At 47.3% G+C, this 21,512-nt stretch overlaps 1 protein-coding gene and 2 pseudogenes across 1 annotated transcript; all 3 read left to right on the top strand.

The window, feature by feature from the left end:
- The first annotated feature begins 1,420 nt into the window (after nucleotides 1-1,420).
- Nucleotides 1,421-2,368, top strand: LOC119921405 (olfactory receptor 7A10-like). Its single transcript, XM_038741646.1, has one exon. The coding sequence runs from the start codon at nucleotides 1,421-1,423 to the stop codon at nucleotides 2,366-2,368; it is 948 nt and encodes a 315-aa protein (XP_038597574.1).
- A 5,708-nt stretch (nucleotides 2,369-8,076) lies between these two features.
- LOC119921404 lies at nucleotides 8,077-9,024 on the top strand (annotated as a pseudogene).
- An 8,641-nt stretch (nucleotides 9,025-17,665) lies between these two features.
- Nucleotides 17,666-18,605, top strand: LOC119921402 (annotated as a pseudogene).
- The last annotated feature ends 2,907 nt before the right edge of the window (nucleotides 18,606-21,512 follow it).

Here is a 21,512-nt window from a genome sequence, read left to right as displayed (position 1 = left end):
TAAGAGCCATTAGAAAATTTAAGTGCCCAAATTATTAACATTAAAATGAATAGCTAAAACAGCACTTGGAGGGGGTAATTATCAAGATTCTCTCCTCTCCAATCAAGAGTACTAGAGTACAAATGCCTGCAGTCTTTCCCAGTGTTTCCTAGGTGGTTATGGGCTTTACTTTCATACTGTGGGGGGAGAGGAAGAAGACTGCCCTGACCAGCCAGCGGCACATCACAGACCGGAGTTTCCCTCTTATGGAGACCCCGGCCGCACGGATGACCCACCCTCCACTCATGAAAGAGATCTAACTTCACTCCTGTAATTGTTGGTGGGTGGAGGGAAGACTACTCTACCCATTGGACCACCCCATGCAGACGCCACAGCCCTCATTCTTATGGGAACTCCAGACACGAGGAAGACAAAAAAGACTGGGAGTGAGGAGTGGGCTGAGCCTTGCAAAAACTGGTGTGATGGGCTTAAAAAGCAAGCAAAAATAAATTTATAAGAAGGCATAAGAAAGGAGTTGGGGAGCATTTGCTAAGGGTAGGGTGCAGAAGAGCTGCAAGCACCAAATAATCAATCAACAGGACCCAGAAATATTCTTTTAGCACCAAAATGAGCAAGGCACAATTTTTCACCTTAGTCATGAATATGCTTGGCCTGAGAATTGGGATGAGATTCCATGGAGAAAGCTCAGGAGAGAGTAGTGATGATGGAGAAATGTCAGGGAATGGGGGTGTCTGAATAAACTGGGATTGTTCAATCCGGTGAGGAGAAGCCTGAAGGGCCACTGATGATGGGCTCCGAGTCTCTGATGGGGTGTTCCATGGAGAATAATAATAATGATAATACTACTACTAATAATAATAATGGCATTTATTAAGCGCTTACTATGTGTAAAGCACTGTTCTAAGCGCTGGGGAGGTTACAAGGTGATCAGGTGTCCCACTTGGGGCTCACAATCTTAATCCCCATTTTACAGATGAGGTAACTGAGGCACAGAGAAGTTAAGTGACTTGCCCAAAGTCACACAGCTGACAATTGGTTGAGAATGAGGAGTAGCCGGACCGGGAGAGCCCAATGCTGTGCCTGGGGGTGGGGCAAAATAGAACCCACTGCACCTTGTGCCGACACACACACGGGCCCGGGAAGGATGAACCCAGGACCCCAGGAAGGCTGGTGAGTGTGAGCAGGAGAATCTCAGATGAACAAATACTCCAGCCAGAACCCAGCCCTCCCAACCACATTTCCTATAAAGCTGGGGAGATGTCTGAAATGGAGCAGCAGGAGTCTCTCCACTATTTACCATGCCCTGCACAAGAACACACACATTAAACTGCATAAAACCTAGTCTGAGTCTGAACCAGGATGTGATTGCTCCACCATCCCATTCTCCGGCCACATCTCCCCCAGCAGATCCTCCAGCCCCATGGAGAGGGGAAACCAAACGGGCATCTCAGAATTCCTCCTCCTAGGACTGTCCAACTTGGCAGAGCAGCGGCAGCTCCTCTTCATGCTGTTCCTCTGGTTGTACCTGCTTGGAGTTCTGGGGAGCCTACTCATCATCCTGGCCGTCAGCTTTGACCCACACCTGCACACCCCCATGTACTTCTTCCTCACAAACCTCTCCCTGGCTGACATCTGCTTCCTGCCCACCACGGTCCCCAACATGCTGGTCAACATTCAGAACCACGACAAATCCATATCCTACGCTGGCTGCCTGGCACAAATGTACTTCTTCCTTCTGTTTGGAACTCTGGACCACTTTCTCCTCACCGGGATGGCATATGACCGTTACGAGGCCATATGTCACCCCCTCCACTACACCACCATCATGAGCCCACGGCTCTGTACCCTGGTGGTTGCTGGATCCTGGATCTTCAGTTCCCTCCATGCCCTGACACACACCCTATTGGTGGTTCGCTTATCCTTCTGTACCAATCGGGAAATTCTTCACTTCTTCTGTGAACTTTACCAGATCCTAAAGCTTTCCTGTTCTAGCATTTTCATCAATGAAGTAATCATGTTTGTCTCTGCAGTAGGAGTTGGGGTAGGTCCAATCACCGGCCTTCTGTTCTCTTACGTTCGCATCATCTTGACCATATTGAGAATCCCATCTGCAGGGGGTAGGTGGAAAGCTTTCAGCACTTGTGCTTCTCACCTGTCCGTGGTCTCTTTATTCTATAGCACCACCCTTGGGACCTACCTTTGTACAACATCTACCCAAACATTCAGTAAGGGCTCGATAGCATCTGTGCTGTACACAGTGGTCATCCCCACAATGAATCCCTTCATCTACAGTCTGAGGAACAAGAATATGAAAATGACCCTGAGAAACGCATTCAACAGGAAAAGTGTCTTCTCTCGAGGACTCTGACATGCTGATTCACCTGAGGCTTATTTTTCTCAGAAAGTTTAGCCAGCTCTCAAATATCACAGACTTTTTGTCATGTACAATTTGGTTTTGTTTGTTTTTCGTAGGAGAGGAACAGACTACATTCCTAGTGAGAGTTTACCAATCTCCTTTATGGTCAACAATATTCTGTTGACCAGAGAAGCAGTGTGGCCTAGTGGAAAGATCAGGGACATGGGAGTCAGAGAAACTGGGCTCTTATCCCAGCTCACCACTTGTCTGCTGTGTGACTTTGGACATGTCACTTAACTTTTCTGTGCTTCAGGTCCTTATCTGTAAAATGGGGATTCAGTACCTGTTCCCCCTGCTACTGAGACTGTGAGACCTAATCATCTTATATCTGCCCCAGCCCTTAGTACAATGCTTGGCACATAACCTATGCCATTATTATTAGGGAAGCAGCATGGCCTGGTGGACCGAGTGTGGGATTGGGAGTTGGAAGACCAGGGTTCTAATCCTGCTTCTGACACTTCTCTGCTGTGTGACCATGGACAAGTCACAAGTCACTTCACTTTTCTGAGCCTCATTTACCTCATCTATGAAATGGAGATTAGGATTGTGAGTCCCTTGTGAGACAGAGATTGTGTCCATCCAGGAGGCCTTCCCAGACTGAGCCCCTTCCTTCCTCTCCCCCTCGTCACCCTCTCCGTCCCCCCATCTTACCTCCTTCCCTTCCCCACAGCACCTGTATATATGTATATATGTTTGTAGATATTTATTACTCTATTTATTTATTTATTTATTTTACCTGTACATATCTATTCTATTTAATTCATTTTATTTTGTTAGTATGTTTGGTTTTGTTCTCTGTCTGTCCCTTTTACACTGTGAGCCCACTGTTGGGTAGGGACTGTCTCTATATGTTGCCAACTTGTACTTCCCAAGCGCTTAGTACAGTGCTCTGCACACAGTAAGCGCTCAATAAATGCGATTGATTGATTGATTGATTGATTGATTGATCCCGATTATCTTGTATCTACCCCACACTTAGTACAAAACCTGGCACATGGTAAGCACTTAAATACCACTTAAAACAGAAAATCTCCTGGGAAATTTCCCTAAGCAAAGCCCAGCAGGGAGACCAGGCACTGAGAGTTTGTGTGTCTCTCACACGGAGCTGGGGGAGCCATAAACTGGGGGGCCTGAGGGACCAGAGACTCCTGCAAATAGTCCTGCCGTAAGCCCCAGTCACACCACCACTGTGCCTGTGGTTGGGGATGCAGCGCTTCGGCTTGGAGCTCCACATCTCCCCGTCCCTCTTCCCCCTCAGCTACACTGATTGTTCCAGGACGATTTCCCCACCTCAAGGTCCTTCAACCGAAGGGACAAAGAAGGCGGATGGTGCAGACAGCCTTCATTGCCCGACTGACCCCAAGACGACCTGCACAGGTAGGGAACGACCCCCGGTCCCAGCACACAGGAGCACCCATGCCTATTCCCAAGTCACGATGGGAGAACTTTAGCCTTCACTCTGATCCAATATTGAGGCTACAAGTACATCCCAGCCAGCTGCCCCAGGGGGTCCGCAGGAGTCTAAAAGCCACAATATCGGGGCATTCTGAAAGTGAGATATGACCTCCCTACTAACATCAAACTTACAACAGCACTTAGAACAGTGGTCAGCACTTAGAACATTGCTTTGCACATAGCACTTAACAAATGCCATTATTAATTGTTAATAATTCATTAATCAAACTAGAACTCTTCCCCTCTTCAAGGACCTATGGTGAGCTCACCTCCTCCAGGATGCCTTCCCAGACTGAGACCCCTTTTCCTCTGCTCCTCCTCCCCTCCCCACCGCCTCAACTCCATCCCTCTGCTCTACCCCCTTCCCCTCCCCACGGCACTTGTTCATATTTGTACAAAATTATTACTTTATTTTATTAACAATAATAATATTAAATATTATATATAGCTCTATTTATCTATATTGATGGTATCGATATCTGTCTACTTAGTTTGTTTTGTTGTCTGTCTCCTGCTTTCAGGCTGTGAGCCTGTTGTTGGGCAGGGATTCTCTATATCTATTGCCGAATTTACTTTCCAAATGCTTAGTACAGTGCTCTGCACAACAGAAAGCGCTCAATAAATCTGATTGAATGAATGAATCATTACTATTTTCACTGACCCTTTCAGGGAACAGGAAACTGTCTTTCTCATTCCATAGCCATTACTGAAGAAATTATACCCCAAGATCTCAGTGAATAACAGGTCCTCTTTATTAAAACATCCCACTGGATCCCACGTAACAAGGTGCACCATCCCTGTACAAACAGATAAATACATAGTTTTGCAGCAACTAGCTGTGCCTTTATATTCTAATGCACCCCCACTAAAAGTCCTCCCAGTTGCTGCTCTGCACACAGAGGAAGTCCCTCCCTCCTTTTAATGAATCCTGGAGAGGAAATTTCTATTTTCTGCTGATGCCTCCAGTCCTAGGTCCTCCTTCTTTTGAATGTCATAGGTTTGAACCATTTTTGAGAGATCCTTAGTTAGCCTTGCTGATAGTCTGAGGGAAGCTTCAGAGGGAAGTTCCTCCTTTGGGTGATGCAAAGAGTGGGTCGCTGGAGGACTCTTCCAAGAATGAACAATTAGTTCCCGAGATGACCAAGCAGTCTGTCCAAGGCCATCCGATGCAGGCTGTATACACTATCTTGCTGGTATCACTTATCCTGCAGCTTGTGGACCCTATACCCAGTGGACCAGTGGCCAACTGGTAACAGTTACTCTCCTTAATATCATGTAAATGGTTAGGGATAACTCATCTAATATCCCTAATTTACCCTAAAAGTCATCCAATGAGACAAGAATCTAAGACCGACCATTCCTGGGCGAGATCTTGAGAAGCAGTGTGCCCTAGTGGATAGAGCATGGACCTGGGAGTCAGAAGGACTGGGTTCTGTTCCCAGCTCCTGCCACTTGTCTGCTGTGTGACATTGGCCAAGTCACTTCACTTCCCTGTGCCTTCCCTGTAAAATGGGGATGGACTGAGAGTGCCATGCGAGATATCGACTACGTCGAACCTGATTAATTTGGATCTATTTCAGTGACGATGATGATGATGGTATTTGTTAAGCACTTACTACATGCTAAGCACTGTTCTAAGCGCTGGGGGGATACAAGGTAATGAGGCTGTACCACATGGAGCTCGCAGTCTTAATGCCCATTTTACAGATGAGGGAACTGAGGCACGGAGAAGTTAAGGAACTTGCCCAAAGTCACACAGCTGGCAAGTGGCAGAGCCGTGATTAGAACCCATGACCTCTGACAGCCAAGCCCGTGCTCTTTCCATTGAGCCACGCTACATACTACAGTGCGTCTGGCACATATTAAGTGTATAACAGATACCATAAAAATGGCCCATCCACCTGGGTTGAGGGAATTAGATGGCTGGTGTCCCAGATGAGATCATGGATGACAAATTTTTACCTAGAGAAGCAGCTTGGCCCAGTGGAGAGAAGGCAAGCCTGGAAGTAAACAGGACCTGGGTTCTAGTCCCAGCTCTGCCACTTGTCTGCCCTGTGACCTTGGGCAAGTCATAGAACTTCTCTGTGCCTCACTTACCTCATCTGTAAAATGTGAACTAAGACTGTGAGCCCCATGTGGGATATGGAAAGTGTCAACCTGATTGCCATGCATCTACCCCAGGGCTCAGTACGGTGCCAGGAAAATAGTAAGACCTTAAATATCACTTTTAAAAAAAGAGTCAGGGGCAAAGCAAGGTGAGGATTTGCAGGAGAAGTGGGGTGGGACAGGTTTGAAGTGACAGGATGGCTTGGAAGACCTAACTGGTCAAGGGCCATCACAGGTGAAGACTGCTGGATACTAAGATTGCTCCAGAAGAAGGGCTGGCTCTCAGGACTGCGGGGCTGGAGAAAGGTGGGCTGGGGGTATGATCAGCATGGATCAGCCAAGCTGGACCAGAACCACGTAACAGAGTTTCATGGCTCCAATCACCTAGAATCCCACTGAGCCAACTATAACTACTTCATACTCGCTGACACGGATTTCAACCTGCAGTGTTTAAACCTGGGAAATGCCTAGGCTTAACAATGGATTCAGGGATGGGGGAGAGTTTACTGCCTGGACCTTGGAGGGGTTAATTAGGTGGGTTGTCCTGCTAGAACAGGGAGAAGAGGGGGATATGTTTACCTGTCATCAAGGGTTTCTAGAGGTTTTAAAAGCAGTAATCACATCGTAACAGCCATTTTCAGGATTCTATTAGTGTTATTCTTGAGCACTTACCTCATACTAAGCCCTGGTATTTAATCACTGGTATTTATTGAACACTTGTGTGTAGACCACTGTACTAAGACTCTGGGAAAGCACAGCAGAAGAGGGTAGGCAGGCATAATCTCTGCCCTCAAGAAAAATACAAGACACGGTCCCAGTTCTCTGGACCCTGACCCCACTAGGTAAGGGAAGAGAGACCCACAGGAGAAAAAGAACAACGGTAAATTACAATCCAAAATAAGAGCCATTTCATGATTTAATTACCCAAATTATCAAAATTTAATAAATAGCTAAAGCAGCACTTGGGGGCAGGGGAATTACCAAGATTCTCTCCTCTCCAATCAAGAGTACTACAGTACAAATGCCTGCAGTTTTTTCCAGGGTTTCCTAGGTGGTATGGGCTTTATTTTCATCTTGCGGCGGAGAGGAAGAAGACTCACCTGGTCAGCAAGCAGCTCATCACAGACTGGAGCTTCCCTCTATTGGGGACCCTGGCCGCATGGATGGCCAACCCTCCACTCTTGATAGAGATCTGGCTTCACTCCTCAAATTGTTGGGTGGGTTTTGAGGAGACTACTCTAGCCATTGGACCACCCCCTGCAGATGCCAGAACCCTCATTCTTATGGGAAGTCCAGAAATGCTGAAGACAAACAAGACTGAGAGCAAGAGCTGGAACTGAGCGTGACAGAAACAATTATGTTGGGCTTTAAAAGAAAGCAAAAATAAACTTATTAGGAAGGCATAAGGAAAGAGTTCGGTGGCATTTGCTAAGGGTAGGGTGCAGGGCAACTGCAAACACTGTAAAGTCCATCAACAGGACCGAGCAATATACTTTTAGCACCAAAATGAGCAAGGCACAATTTTTCTCCTTAGTACTGAGTAGGCTTGACCTGAGAAGTGGGATGAGATTCCATGGAGAAGGCTTCAGAGGGAGCAGTGATGATGGAGAAATGTTTGGTAATGGGGTGTCTGAAGAAACTGGGATTATTGAATCGGGTGAGGAGAAGCCTGAGGGGCCACTGATGATGGGCTCCGAGTGTCTGATTGGGTATTCCATGGAAAATGAGGAGTAGCTGGACTGAGAGCCCAATTCTCTGCCTGGGGATGAGGCAGAAATAGAACCCGCCTCACCTAGTGTTGACACACACCGAGGCCCGGGAATGGTTGACACAGGACTCCAGGAAGGCTGGGGAGTCTGAGCAGGACAATCAAAGATGAACAAATATTCCGGCCAGAGCCCATCCCTCCCAACCACATTTCCAATAAAGTGAGGAAATGTATGAAATCGAGTAGCAGGGATCTCTCCACTGTTTAACCTGCCCTGCCCTGGCAAAAACACATTAAACTGCATAAAGTCCAGACTGAGTCTGAACCAGGATGTGACTGATCCTCCATCCAATTCTCCTGCCACATCTCCCCCAGCAGATCCTCCAGCCGCATGGACAGGGAAAACCAAACCGGCATCTCAGAATTCCTCCTCCTGGGACTGTCTGACCGGGCGGAGCAGCAGCAGCTCCTCTTCATGCTGTTCCTCTGGATGTACCTGCTCGGGGTCCTGGGGAGCCTGCTCAACATCCTGGCTATCAAATCTGACCCGCACCTGCACAAGCCCATGTACTTCTTCCTCACCAACCTCTCCCTGGCCGACATCTGTTTCCTGTCCACCACAGTCCCCAAGATGCTGGTCAACATTCAGACCCACAATAAATCCATATCCTATGCTGGGTGCCTGGCGCAAATGTATTTCTTCATTCTGTTCGGAACTCTGGACCACTTTCTCCTCACTGGAATGGCTTATGACAGCCATGTGGCTATATGCCACCCACTCCACTACACCACCTTCATGGGCCCACGGCTCTGTGCCCTGATGGTAGCTGGGTCCTGGATTATCAGCAGTCTGCATGTTCTGACACATACTTTAATGGTGCTTCGAATATCCTTCTGTGCAGACAATAAAATCCATCACTTCTTCTGTGAACCTATCTAGATCATAAAACTTTCCTGCACCGATCCACTCATCAATGAAATATTGCTCTTAGTTCTTGCTGCTCTGTTAGGGCTAGGTCCCCTCACAGGACTTCTGTTCTCTTACAATAAGATTTTCTCCACTATTTTAAGAATCCCATCTGCCGGGGGAAGGTTTAAAGCCTTCTCCACCTGTGGCTCTCATCTGTCTGTGGTCTCCTTGTTCTATGGCACTTCCCTTTGGGTCTACATCAGCCCCCAGTCCACCCACAAGGTCAGGAAAGACTCTGTAGCATCCGTGATGTATTCAGTGGTGACCCCCATGCTGAACCCTTTCATCTACAGCCTGAGGAACAAGGACATGAAAGGGGCCCTGAGAAAATTCATCAGTAGGAAATATGACTTCTTCCAGAGATTGTAATCCCTTCGTTTTGTTTTTTGGCAACTCTTTCCCCTCTCATCTGCTGGTTGTCAGTGTTCCACAGGTTCTGTTCTGGGTGCCTACTTAGCACATTCTGCACTTAACTCGTTAGAGGCATCTATGTATTCATGTGGCTTTATTTACCACCTTGATCAATGAATAAATCCATCATCGGTATTTATTGAGCACATACTCTGTGCAGGGACGTGTACGCTGGGTAGAGTACAATACCACAGAGTTCGTGGACACATTCTCTGCCCACAACAAGTTTGCAGTCGAGAGGGGAAGATAGATCTTCACATACATAAAACAATTATGGATCTGTATGTATGTGCTGCAGGGTTGAGGGTGAGGTCAATATCATGCTCCCAAAGGTAACAAAGCCAAGTGCACAGATGATGCAGAAGAGAGAGGGAGTCAAAGGAAAGAAGGCTTAATCAGGGAAGGCTCCTATGAGGATGACTCCCAGTTCTCCCTCTCTAACCCTGATCTCCCACCTCTGACTTACAGGCCCATGGTTTTTCCCCGAACTCATGCTGTCTCCTCCAAGCAGCATTCTAATCTTGGTTCTATTCTTGGGTTCCAGTCCCACATTTCCTCTTGGCCCTACGACAGCTCCACTTGACTGTCCTACCTGCATCATCATCATCATCAATCGTATTTATTGAGCACTTACCGTGTGCAGAGCACTGTACTAAGCGCTTGGGAAGTACAAGTTGGGGACATATAGAGACAGTCCCTACCCAAGAGTGGGCTCATTCAACGTGCACATTCAACGTGTTCAAAACTGAGATCCTCACCTTCATTTGTCAAGCCCCTCCTTCTCCATCTCCTCCTAAATGTTCTCCTCCAAACGTTCCTCTCTCTGCTACCAATTCCATGCCTAGTCCCTGTTCTCAGAAGCTGGCTTCTTTGGCATGATCCTTGAATTCCTCATTCTCTTTCAATTCTCACATCATTGTCTTTCTAAATCCTGTCAGGTCTTCTTCCACATTTCCAGAATCCACCCTTTCCTCTCCATCCACGCTCGTCCAAGCCTGCAATCCTAGCCCAGCAAGACTACATCAGGTATCACCCTCATCACTGCTCTCCCTGCCTCTAGCTCTCCACCTCTCCAGCCCATTCTCTACACTGCTACATGGATCATCCTTTTTCAGTACCACTCAGCACACATCTCCTCACACCTCAAAAATATCCAGTGGTTATCCTTCTCCTTCTGCAATAAATGGAAACCCCCTGCCATTATCTTCAAAGCTCTGCACCATCTCCCTCCATCTTACATGTCATCTCTCTTCACCGGCTATTCCCCAGCACCCCCAAGCCTTCTCGGTAACCTCTGCCACCATACAATCTCCTAAAAAAAGAATTCTCTATCCAGGGTGCAAGGGTCTAGTCAAATACAATGGCAAAAAAGAGCTATCTTGTGATGGCTTTCTCTGCTCTTCCCCAGTAGCAAGTCTGCAGGTGCAGTGGGCTCTGGCATGGTCAGAATCCCCAGTCCAGCACTGGAATCAGTTGGGATTCAATTGTCTACTGAAAAAACGTGGATTAGGAGTTTATAACTGAAGGTGTGTGGGTAACCTTGCAGCTACCCTAGGGTTTAGAACATAATAAAAATTTAATAAACACCACAATACTTGTTGATTGGTTGTCTTAAGAGGTGGAATTTTCACTTTTATTGGAAAAAAGGAACTCAGCTCCCTTTCTGCAAATGTTTCTGGACAAATAACAAATGGGATATTTCTAAAACAAATCCCTACTATTGATCTAAACTGTGAAAGAAATGGAAAAGGGTAGAAATGTTTTTTAAAAATGATGCCATGGTGTATTTTTATCCGTAACAACTAAACATTAGAGTCATGATCTGAAAATATTTGCTGCAGTAAGTTATAATAAGAATTAACCATAATAGGAATTGGGAAGGAGAAGCCTGAGCTTCAGGAACGGCTGTCCAGGGGAGCCCAGAAGGTTCATTCATTCATTCATTCATTCATTCATTCAATCTTATTTATTGAGCACTTACTGTATGCAGAGCACTGAACTAAGCGCTTGGAGAGAACAATTCCGCAATAAATCTGGGTTCCACCACTTAGCTGTGTGACCTTGGACAAGCTACTTAACTTCTCTGTGCCTCAGTTACCTCATCTGTAAAATGGGGATTAAGACTGCAAACCCCACGTGGGACAACCTCATCACCTTGTAGCCCCAGCGCTTAAAACAGTGCTTCGCATATAGTAAGTGCTTTACAAATACCATAAAAGAAAAATCCCCAACCACAGCAGATTTAGAGTCAAGAAGGAATAATGATATTTAAGTGCTTACTATGTGCCAAGCACTGTTCTAAACACTAGGGGAGATACAAGGTAATCAGGAAGTCCCACTTGGGGCTCACAGTTTTAATCTCCATTTTACAGATGAGGCAACTGAGGCACAACAGATGTTAAGTAACTTGCCCAAAGTCGCACAGCTGATAAGCGGCAGAGGCAGGAATAGAATCCAAGACCTCTTTCCACTAAGTCCGTGCTCTTTCCACTAAACCAATGTAAACTGTCCCCAGTAAGATTACATTATCATCTCCAGATATCTCCCTCAGCAGAACCTGGAGGTGCCGGGGCAGAAACCAGAAGCTGAGTGTTCATTCACATCTAACAAGGAGCTCAGGGAGCCATGGAGTGTGAGTCCCAAGGGCCCAGAGGCTCTTGTAAATAGTCCTGCCATGAGCCCCTTTCCCATCCGCACTGCCACTATGAGTGAGGATGCGGCGTTCCTGCCTGGGACCCTGAATTTCTTGCATTCCTCTTCCCACACAGCCACATCAATTGTTCTAGGAGGAATTCCCCACCACAAGGCTCATCCCCCGAGGTACAGAGGAGTTAGACGGCGTATGAAAAGGACATTGCTCGACCGACCTCAAGACAACCTGCACAGGTGAGGTACGTTCCCCCCGAGCCAGCCCATGGGAACACCCACACCTGTTACCCACCCCTGACAGGAGAACTTCAGCCTTCATGCTACTCTGATACTGGGACTAAAGCATGTCTCAACCCACCCACCCGATGGTAAGCCACAGGATTGGGGCTTCCTGAGAGTGGGGTCAGTGGCCACATCATCCCGGTGATGGCAACAGTGACCAGGTCTGCCGGGTGGGAAGTGGAGCCGTGAACCCCGTCCCTGATGGCCAGGGGCTGGGGAGGGAGCTGGGAGAAGGGCATGTCTCTGGGGGAGCTGCAGACCCCCATTAACTTTCCACTGGAGTGTGGGTCCTCATCCCGATCCTCCAAAGGCTCTTCTTCTCTGTTATATGTTACTGACCATATTTAGGAGAGAAACCAACAGCCACATGCATGTGCTGGGTGCTCTAGTCTGGGTGTGAGCAGCTGCTCTTCTTCACTTGAAATGCCTAGCCTTCCATGTTCAGGTTGGAACACACTCTAAGCAGGCTCAGTTGAAGTCACAGAACATGCGGGGACAGGTAGTCTTGGGTCCTATATGCAGGAAACTTCACCCCTACACCAATCTATCAACCAATCATATTTATTGACCGCTTACTGTGTGACGAGCACTGTACTAAGCACTTGGGAGAGTAAAGCCCAGCAATATGACAGAAATACTCCTTGTCCACAATGACCTTACTATCTAGTTGGGGAGACAGACAATAATATAAATAGATAATAATGATGATGATGATGATGATGATGATGATGATGGTATTTGTTCAGCGCTTACTATGTGCAAAGCACTGTTCTAAGATACACATTCTGGCCACCCTTGCTTTCAGATCACTGACAGAGAAGGGGAAGGCTTCCAAGTGTGGGATGGTTCCAGTAACAATGACCTTTTTTCTACAAAAGCCACCTGGCTCACCTGATATTGTGTCCACATTATCATTATCATCATCAATGGTATTTATTGAGTGTTTAGTATATGCAAATACTGTACTGAACCCTTGTGAGAATACAATACAACGGAGTGAGCAAAACAAACCAATAGTGTGCAGTGCTTCTTCTTCTGCAAGGGATGGAGAAAAGACAGGGAGGGCCAGAGGTCGTTAGAGGTCAGCAGCTTGAGCCATGCAGCAGGAATCAGGGACCAGTGTGTCAGAGACTGGGTACCCAGGGGAGCTCTGTTCTAGCTAACTCTGCTGGCCACAGTGTGACAAATAATGCCTGGGCTGGGTTTCCATAGTGTTTTTGTCTATCATCTTGGATGCCATCTGAAGGGGGTAATGCTGGTGTTGACTTCTCTGAGTTTCGGGTATTGCCCTGGGAGTTTCTTGGCTAAAATCCAACAGGTCTCCCCTGGTCCCTACCAGGCCGTATAATAACCTGCCCAAACAAGGATGTTTCACCACCAGAATTGGTTATGGTCACCAAGCCAACCTTGTTCACTTTAAATTTAACATTTCCTGCCCTAAACCTCACCTCTCCTCTGCCAGGCAAAACAATTTTTCTTCCCTTATTGACACCCATGCCCATCGCCCACGTCAGCTGTTCCGGGCATTTACCTCCCTCTTCAGGCCCCCTGTTCCTCCCCGTCCTCCATCCCTCACCCCCAATGATCTGGCCACCTACTTCATTAGGAAAATTAACACCATCAGGTCTGAGCTCCCCAAAGTTACCGCTCCCCCTTCTCCATCCCCCCACTCTCAACCTTCTTCTCTACCTTCCCATACTTTCTGACAGTATTTTCAGAGGAGATCTCCTTCTTCCTCTCAAGTGCCACCCCTGCCACCTGTGCTTCTGACCCCATTCCCTCTCATCTTATAAAAACTCTCACCCCTTCCTTCCTCCCCTCAACTTCCATCCTCAACCACTCACTCTCCAACGGCTTCCTCCCATCTGCCTTCAAACATGCCCAATTCTCCCCTATCCTAAAAAACCCCCTCTCTTGACCCCAACGCTCCTTCCAGTTATTGCCCTATCCCCCTCCTACCCTTCCTTTCCAAACTCCTAGAGCGAGTCGTCTATACTCGATGCCTCGAATTGCTCAACTCCAATTCTCTTCTGGATCCCCTCGAGTCTAGCTTCAGTCCCCTCCATTCTACCGAACTGCCCTATCAAACGTCCCCAATGACCAATGATGCATACAGTCCTAGTTCCTCCTTTTTTAATGATCATAGGTGTGAACCATATTTGAAAGATCCTTAGTGACCCCTGATGATGGTATGTGGGAATCCTCAAGGGGAAGATACTCCTTTGGGTGATGAAAAGAGTAGGTCTCTGGAGGACTCTTCCAAGAATGAACAATTAGTTCCTGAGTTGACCAAGCAGTCTCTCCTAGACCATTGGATGCAAGCTGTATGTACTATCTTGCTGGTATCACCTATCCTGTAGCTCGTGGGCCATGTACACAGTGGACCACTGGCCGACTAGTAAAAGTTACTCTCCTTAACATCATCTTAACGGTTAGGGATGTACCATCTAACATCCCTAATTTTCCCTCTAAGTCATCTAGTAAGACAAGAATCTAAGACCGACCACCTCTGGGTGAGATCTTGAGAAGCAGTGCTGCCTAGTGGCTAGAGCATGGACTTGGGAGTCAGAAGGGGCTGGGTTTTAATCCCAGCTCCACTACCCGTCTGCTGTGTGACAGTGGGCAAGTCACTTCACTTCCCTGTGCCTTCCCTGTAAAATGGGGATTGACTGAGGGTGCCATGTGGGACATGGACCGCGTCCAACAAAATTAACTTGAATCTATTGCAGTAAGGATGATGATGGTATTTGTTAATAATAATAATAATAATAATAATAATGGTATTTGTTCAGCACTTACTGTGTGCCAAGAACTGCTCTAAGCGCTATGGGGGAGACAAGGTCATCAGGGTGTGCCATGTGGGGCTCACAGTCTTAATCTCCATTTTAAAGATGAGGGAACTGAGGCACTGAGAAGTTAACTGACTTGCCTAAAGTTACAAAGCTGACAAGTTGTGGAGCCTTGATTAGAACCCATGAACTCTGACTCCCAAGCCTATGCTCTTTCCGTTTAGCCATGCTGCTTAGTACAGTGCCCCTGGCACATATTAAGTGTGTAACAGATACCATTAAAAAAATAGTCCATTCACCTGAGTTGAGTGAAGTAGATGGCTGGTGTCCCAGATGAGATCATGGATGAAAGATTTTTATCTTGAGAAGCAGCTTGGCCTAGTGGATAGAGTACGGGCCTGGGAGACAGTAGGACCTGAGTTCTAGTCCCAGCTCTGCCACTCGTCTGCCCTGTGACCTTGGGCAAGTAATTGAACTTCTCCATGCCTCGCTTACCTCATCTGTAAAATGGGAATTATGACTGTGAGCCCCACGTGGGACATGGAAAGTGTCAACCTGATTGCCATGCATCTACCCCAGGGCTCAGTACAGTGCCTGGCAAATAGTAAGAACTTAAAAAATACAATAAAAAAAAGAGTCAGGGGCAAAGGAAGGTGAGGATTTGCAGGGGAAATGTGATAGGACAGGTCTTGGGAGTGATCAGATGTCTTTGAAGTCCTAACTGGTCAAGGGCCATCACAGGTGAAGACTCCTGGATATTAGAATTGCTCCAGAAGAAGGGCTGGCCTTCACGACTGCGGGGTTGGAGAAAGTTGAGCTCGGGGTATGATCAGCATGGATCAGCCAAGGTTGACCAGAACCTCCCAACAGAGTCCATGGCTCCAATCTCCTAGAATCCCTTCCAACCAACGAGAACTCCTTCATATCAACGGACACAGATTTCAACCTGCAGTGTTTAAACCTGGGAAATGCCTAGGCTTAACAGTGGATTCAGGAATGGGGAAGAGTTTACTGCCTGGACCTTGAAGGGGTTAATTAGGTCCGGTTTCCTCCTAGAGCAGGGAGAAGAGGGGGGATGTTTACCTGTCATCAAGGGTTTCTAGAGGATTTAAAAGCAGCAATCACATCATAACAGCCATTTCATCATTGTATTAGTGTTATTAATAACAATGGCATTTATTAAGCACTTACTATGTGCAAAGCACTGTTCCAAACGCTGGGGAGTTTACAAAGTGATCAGGCTGTCCCACGGGGGGCTCACAGTCTTAATCCCCATTTTACAGATGAGCGAACTGAGGCCCAGATTAGTGAAGTGACTTGCCCAAAGTCACACAGCTGACAAGTGGCGGGGCCGTGATTTGAACCGATGACCTCTGACTCCAAAGCCCGGGTTCTTTCCACTGAGCCACGCTGCTTCCCCTGTGCTATTGTTGAGTACCTACCTCATACCAAGCCCTGGTATTTAATCCCTGGTATTTATTGAACACCTGTGTGTAGAACACTGTACTAAGCTCCTATACTAAGCTCCTGTACTGTACTAAGCTCCTTGGAAAGCTCAGCAGAAGAGGGTAGGCAGGCATAATCTCTGCCCTCAAGAAAAATACAAGACACGGTCTCAATTCTCTGGAACCTGACCCCACTAAGTAAGGGAAGAGAGACCAATAGAAGAAAAACAACAACAGTAAATTACAATCCAAAATAAGAGCCATTTGAAGATTTAATTGCCCAAATTATTAACATTAAAACGAATAGCTGAAACAGCACTTGGAGGGGATAATTATCAAGATTCTCTCCTCTCCAATCAGGAGTACTAGGGTACAAAAGCCTGCAGTCTTTCCCAGTGTTTCCTAGGTGGTTATGGGCTGTACTTTCAAACTGTGGGGGGAGAGGAAGAAGACTGCCCTGACCAGCCACTGGCACATCACAGACCGGAGCTTCCCTCTTATGAAGACCCCGGCCGCGTGGATGACACACCCTCCAATCATGAAAGAGATCTGACTTCACTCCTGTAATTGTTGGTGGGTGGAGGGAATACTACTCTACCCATTCGACCACCCCCTGCAGAAACCACAACCATCATTCTTATGGGAACTACAGACATGAGGAAGACAAACAAGACTGGGAGTGAGGAGTAGGATGAGCCTTGCAAAAACTACTGTGATGGGCTTAAAAAGCAAGCAAAAATAAACTTATAAGAAGGCATAAGGAAGGAGTTGGGGGGGCATTTGCTAAGGGTACGGTGCCGAACAGCTGCCAGCAACGTAAAGTCCATCACCAGGACCCAGAAATATTCTTTTGGCACCAAAATGAGCAAGGCACAATTTTTCTCCTTAGTAATGAATAGGCTTGGCCTGAGAATTGGGATGAGATTCCATGGAGAAAGCTCAGGAGAGAGTAGTGATGATGGAGAAATGTCAGGGAAAGGGGGTGTCTGAAGAAACTGGGATTGTTCATTCCGGTGAGGAGAAGCCTGAAGGGCCACTGATGATGGGCTCCGAGTTTCTGAGAATGAGGAATAGCCGGACCAGGAGAGCCCAATACTGTGCATGGGGGTGGGGCAGAAATAGAACCCGCTGCACCTTGCGCCGACACACACGGGCCTGGGAAGGGTGGACCCAGGATCTCAGGAAGGCTGGAGAGTGTGAGCAGAAGAATCTCAGATGAACAAATACTCCAGCCAGACCCCAGCCCTCCCAACCACATTCCCAATAAAGCTGGGGAGATGTCTGAAATCGAGCAGCAGGGGTCTCTCCAATGTTTACCCTGCCCCGCCCCGGAACACACACATTAAACTGCATAAAACCTAGTCTGAACCAGGATGTGATTGCTCCACCATCCCATTTTCCTGTCGCATCTCCCCCAGCAGATCCTCCAGCCCCATGGAGAGGGGAAACCAAACTGGCGTCTCCGAATTCCTCCGCCTGGGACTGTCCAAGCTGGCAGAGCAGCGGCAGCTCCTCTTCGTGCTGTTAATCTGGTTGTACCTGTTTAGGGTTCTGGGGAGCCTGCTCTTCGTCCTGGCCATCAGCTCTGACCCACACCTGCATACCCCAATGTACTTCTTCCTCACAAACCTCTCCCTGGCCGACATCTGCTTCCTGTCCACCACGGTCCCCAAGATGCTGGTCAACATTCAGACCCACGACAAATCCATATCCTACGCTGGCTGCCTGGCACAAATGTACTTCTTCATTCTGTTTGCAAGTCTGGACCATTTTCTCCTCACTGGAATGGCATATGACCGTTACGAGGCCATATGTTACCCCCTCCACTACACCACCATCATGAGCCCACAGCTCTGTACCCTGGTGGTTTGCTGGATCCTGGATCTTCAGTTCCCTCCATGCCCTGACACACACCCTATTGGTGGTTCGCTTATCCTTCTGTACCAATTGGAAAATTCTTCACTTCTTCTGTGAACTTTACCAGATCCTAAAGCTTTCCTGTTCTGGCATTTGCATCAATGAAGTAATCGTGTTTGCCTCTGTAGTAGTGATTGGGGTAGGTCCAATCACCGGCCTCCTGTTCTCTTACGTTCGCATCATCTCCACCATATTGAGAATCCCATCTGCAGGGGGTAGGTGGAAAGCCTTCAGCACTTGTGGTTCTCACCTGTCCATGGTCTCCTTATACTACAGCACCTCTCTTGGGACCTACTTTTGTCCAACATCTACCCAAACATTCAGTAAGGGCTCGATAGTGTACACAGTGGTCATCCCCACAGTGAATCCCTTCATCTACAGCCTGAGGAACAAGAACATGAAAATGGCCCTGAGCAACGCATTCAATAGGAAAAGTGTCTTCTCTCGAGGACTCTGACATGCTGATTCACCTGAAGCTTATTTTTCTGAGAAAGTTAAGCCAGCTCTCGAACCTCGCATACTTTTTGTCATGTACAATTTGGTTTGTTTGTTGTAGGAGAGGGTCAAACTCTCACATTCCTAGTGAGAGTTTACCATCCTCCTTTATGGTCACCAATATTCTGTTGACCAGAGAAGCAGTGTGGCCTAGTGGAAAGATCAGGGACATGGGAGTCAGAGAAACTGAGCTCTTATCCCAGCTCACCACTTGTGTGCTGTGTGACTTTGGACAAGTCACTTAACTTTTCTGTGCTTCAGGTCCTAAACTGTAAAATGGGGATTGAGTACCTATTCCCCCTCCTACTGAGGCTGTGAGTCCTACGTGAGACTTAATCATCTTATATCTGCCCCAGCCCCTAGTACAATGCTTGGCACATAACCTATGCCATTATTAATAGGGAAGCAGCATGGCCTGGTGGACCTAGTATGGGCCTGGGAGTTGGAAGACCAGGGTTCTAATCCTGCTTCTGCCACTTCTCTACTGTGTAGCCATGGGCAAGTCAATTCACTTTTCTGGGCCTCATTTACCTCATCTATGAAATGGAGATTAGGATTGTGAGTCCCTTTTGAGACGGGGATTGTGTCCATCCCGATTATCTTGTATCTACCCCACAGTACAGTGCCTGGCGAATGGTAAGCACTTAAATACCACATAAAACAGAAAATCTCCTGGGACATCTCCCTAAGCATAGCCCAGCAGGGAGACCAGGCACTGAGAGTTTGTATCTCTCTCACACGGAGCTGGGGGAGCCATAAACTGTGGGGCCTGAGGGACCAGAGACTCCTGCAAATAGTCCTGCCGTAAGCCCCACTCACACCACCACTGCGCCTGTGGTTGAGAACGCAGCGTTTTTGCTTGGAGCTCCACAGCCCCCCGTCCCTCTTCCCTCTCTGCTACACTGATTGTTCCAGGACGAGTTCCCGACCACAAGGCCCATCATCCGAAGGGACAAAGGAGGCGGACGGTGCAGACAGCCTTCATTGCCCGACTGACCCCAACCCGACCTGCACAGGTAGGGAACGACCCCTCCGTCCCAGCACACAGGAGCACCCATGCCTCTTCCCAGTCACGATGGGAGAACTTTAGCCTTCACTCTGATCCAATATTGGGGCTACAAGCACAGCCCAGCCCCGTTCCCCAGGGGGTGCACAGAAGTCTAAAAGCCACAATATCGGGGCATTCTGAAAGTGAGATATGACCTCCCTACTCGCATCAAACATGCAACAGCACTTAGAACAGTGCTCAGCACTTAGAACAGTGCTTCGCAAATAGTAAACGCTTAACCAATGCCATTATTAAGTATTAATTAATTAATTAATCAAACTAGCACTCTTCCCCTCTTCAAAGCCCTACTGTGAGCTCGCCTCCTCCAGGATGCCTTCCCAGACTGAGCCCCCCTTTTCCTCTGCTCTTCCTCCCCTCCCCACTGCCCCTACTCCATCCCTCTGCTCTACCCCCTTCCCCTCCCCACAGGACTTGTTTATATTTGTACATAACTATTACTTAATTTATTTTGTTAATAATAATACTAAATATTATCTATAGTTCTATTTATCTATATTGATGGCATTGATGCCTATCTACTTTTTTTGTTTTGTTGTCTGTCTCCTGCTTTCAGGCTGTGAGCCCGTTGTTGGGCAGGTATTCTATCTATTGCCGAATTTACTTTCCAAATGCTTAGTACAGTGCTCTTCATACAGTAAGCACTCAATAAATCTGATTGAATGAATGAATCATTACTATTTTCACTGACCCTTTCAGGGAACAGGAAACTGTCTTTCTCATTCCATAGCCATTACTGAAGAAACTATACCCCAAGATCTCAGTGAATAACAGGTCCTCTTTATTAAAACATCCCACTGGATCCCACGTAACAAGGTGCACCATCCCAGTACAAACAGATAAATACATAGTTTTGCAGCAACTGGCTGTGCCTTTATATTCTAAAACACCCCCAATAAAAGTCTTCCCACTTGCTGCCCTGAACACAGAGGAAGTCCCTCCCTTCTTTTAATGAATCCTGGAGAGGAAATTTCTATTTTCTGGTGATGCCTCCAGTCCTAGGTCCTCCTTCTTTTGAATGTCATAGGTTTGAACCATTTTTGAGAGATCCTTAGTTAGCCTTGCTGATAGTCTGAGGGAAGCTTCAGAGGGAAGTTCCTCCTTTGGGTGATGCAAAGAGTGGGTCGCTGGAGAACTCTTCCAAGAATGAACAATTAGTTCCCGAGATGACCAAGCAGTCTGTCCAAGACCATCCGATGCAGGCTGTATACACTATCTTGCTGGTATCACTTATCCTGCAGCTCGTGGGCCCTATACCCAATGGACCACTGGCCAACTGGTAACAGTTACTCTCCTTAATATTACATAAATGGTTAGGGATACCTCATCTAATATCCCTAATTTTCCCTCTAGGTCATCCAGTAAGACAAGAATTTAAGACCGACCATTCCTGGGTGAGATCTTGAGAAGCAGTGTGGTCTACTGGTTAGAGCATGGACCTGGGAGTCAGAAGGACTGGGTTCTGTTCCCAGCTCCTGCCACTTGTCTGCTGTGTGACATTGGCCAAGTCACTTCACTTCACTGTGCCTTCCCTGTAAAATGGGGATTGACTGACAGTGCCATGTGGGACATGGACTGCGTCCAACCTGAATAACTTGGATCTATTGCAGGGACGATAATGATGATGGTATTTGTTAAGCGCTTACTATGTGCTAAGCATTGTTCTAAGCGCTGGGGGATACAAGGTAATGAGGTTGTACCACGTGGAGCTCACAGTCTTAGTCTCCACTTCACAGATGAGGGAACTGAGGCACGGAAAAGTTATGGAACTTTCCCAAAGTCACACAGCTGGCAACTGGCAGA

This window comes from Tachyglossus aculeatus, assembly GCF_015852505.1.
Source record: "Tachyglossus aculeatus isolate mTacAcu1 chromosome 12 unlocalized genomic scaffold, mTacAcu1.pri SUPER_6_unloc_2, whole genome shotgun sequence".
Lineage (NCBI taxonomy): Eukaryota > Metazoa > Chordata > Mammalia > Monotremata > Tachyglossidae > Tachyglossus > Tachyglossus aculeatus.
The sequence above is the reverse complement of the archived record's forward strand: the minus strand, read 5'-3'. Positions and strand labels throughout refer to the sequence as shown.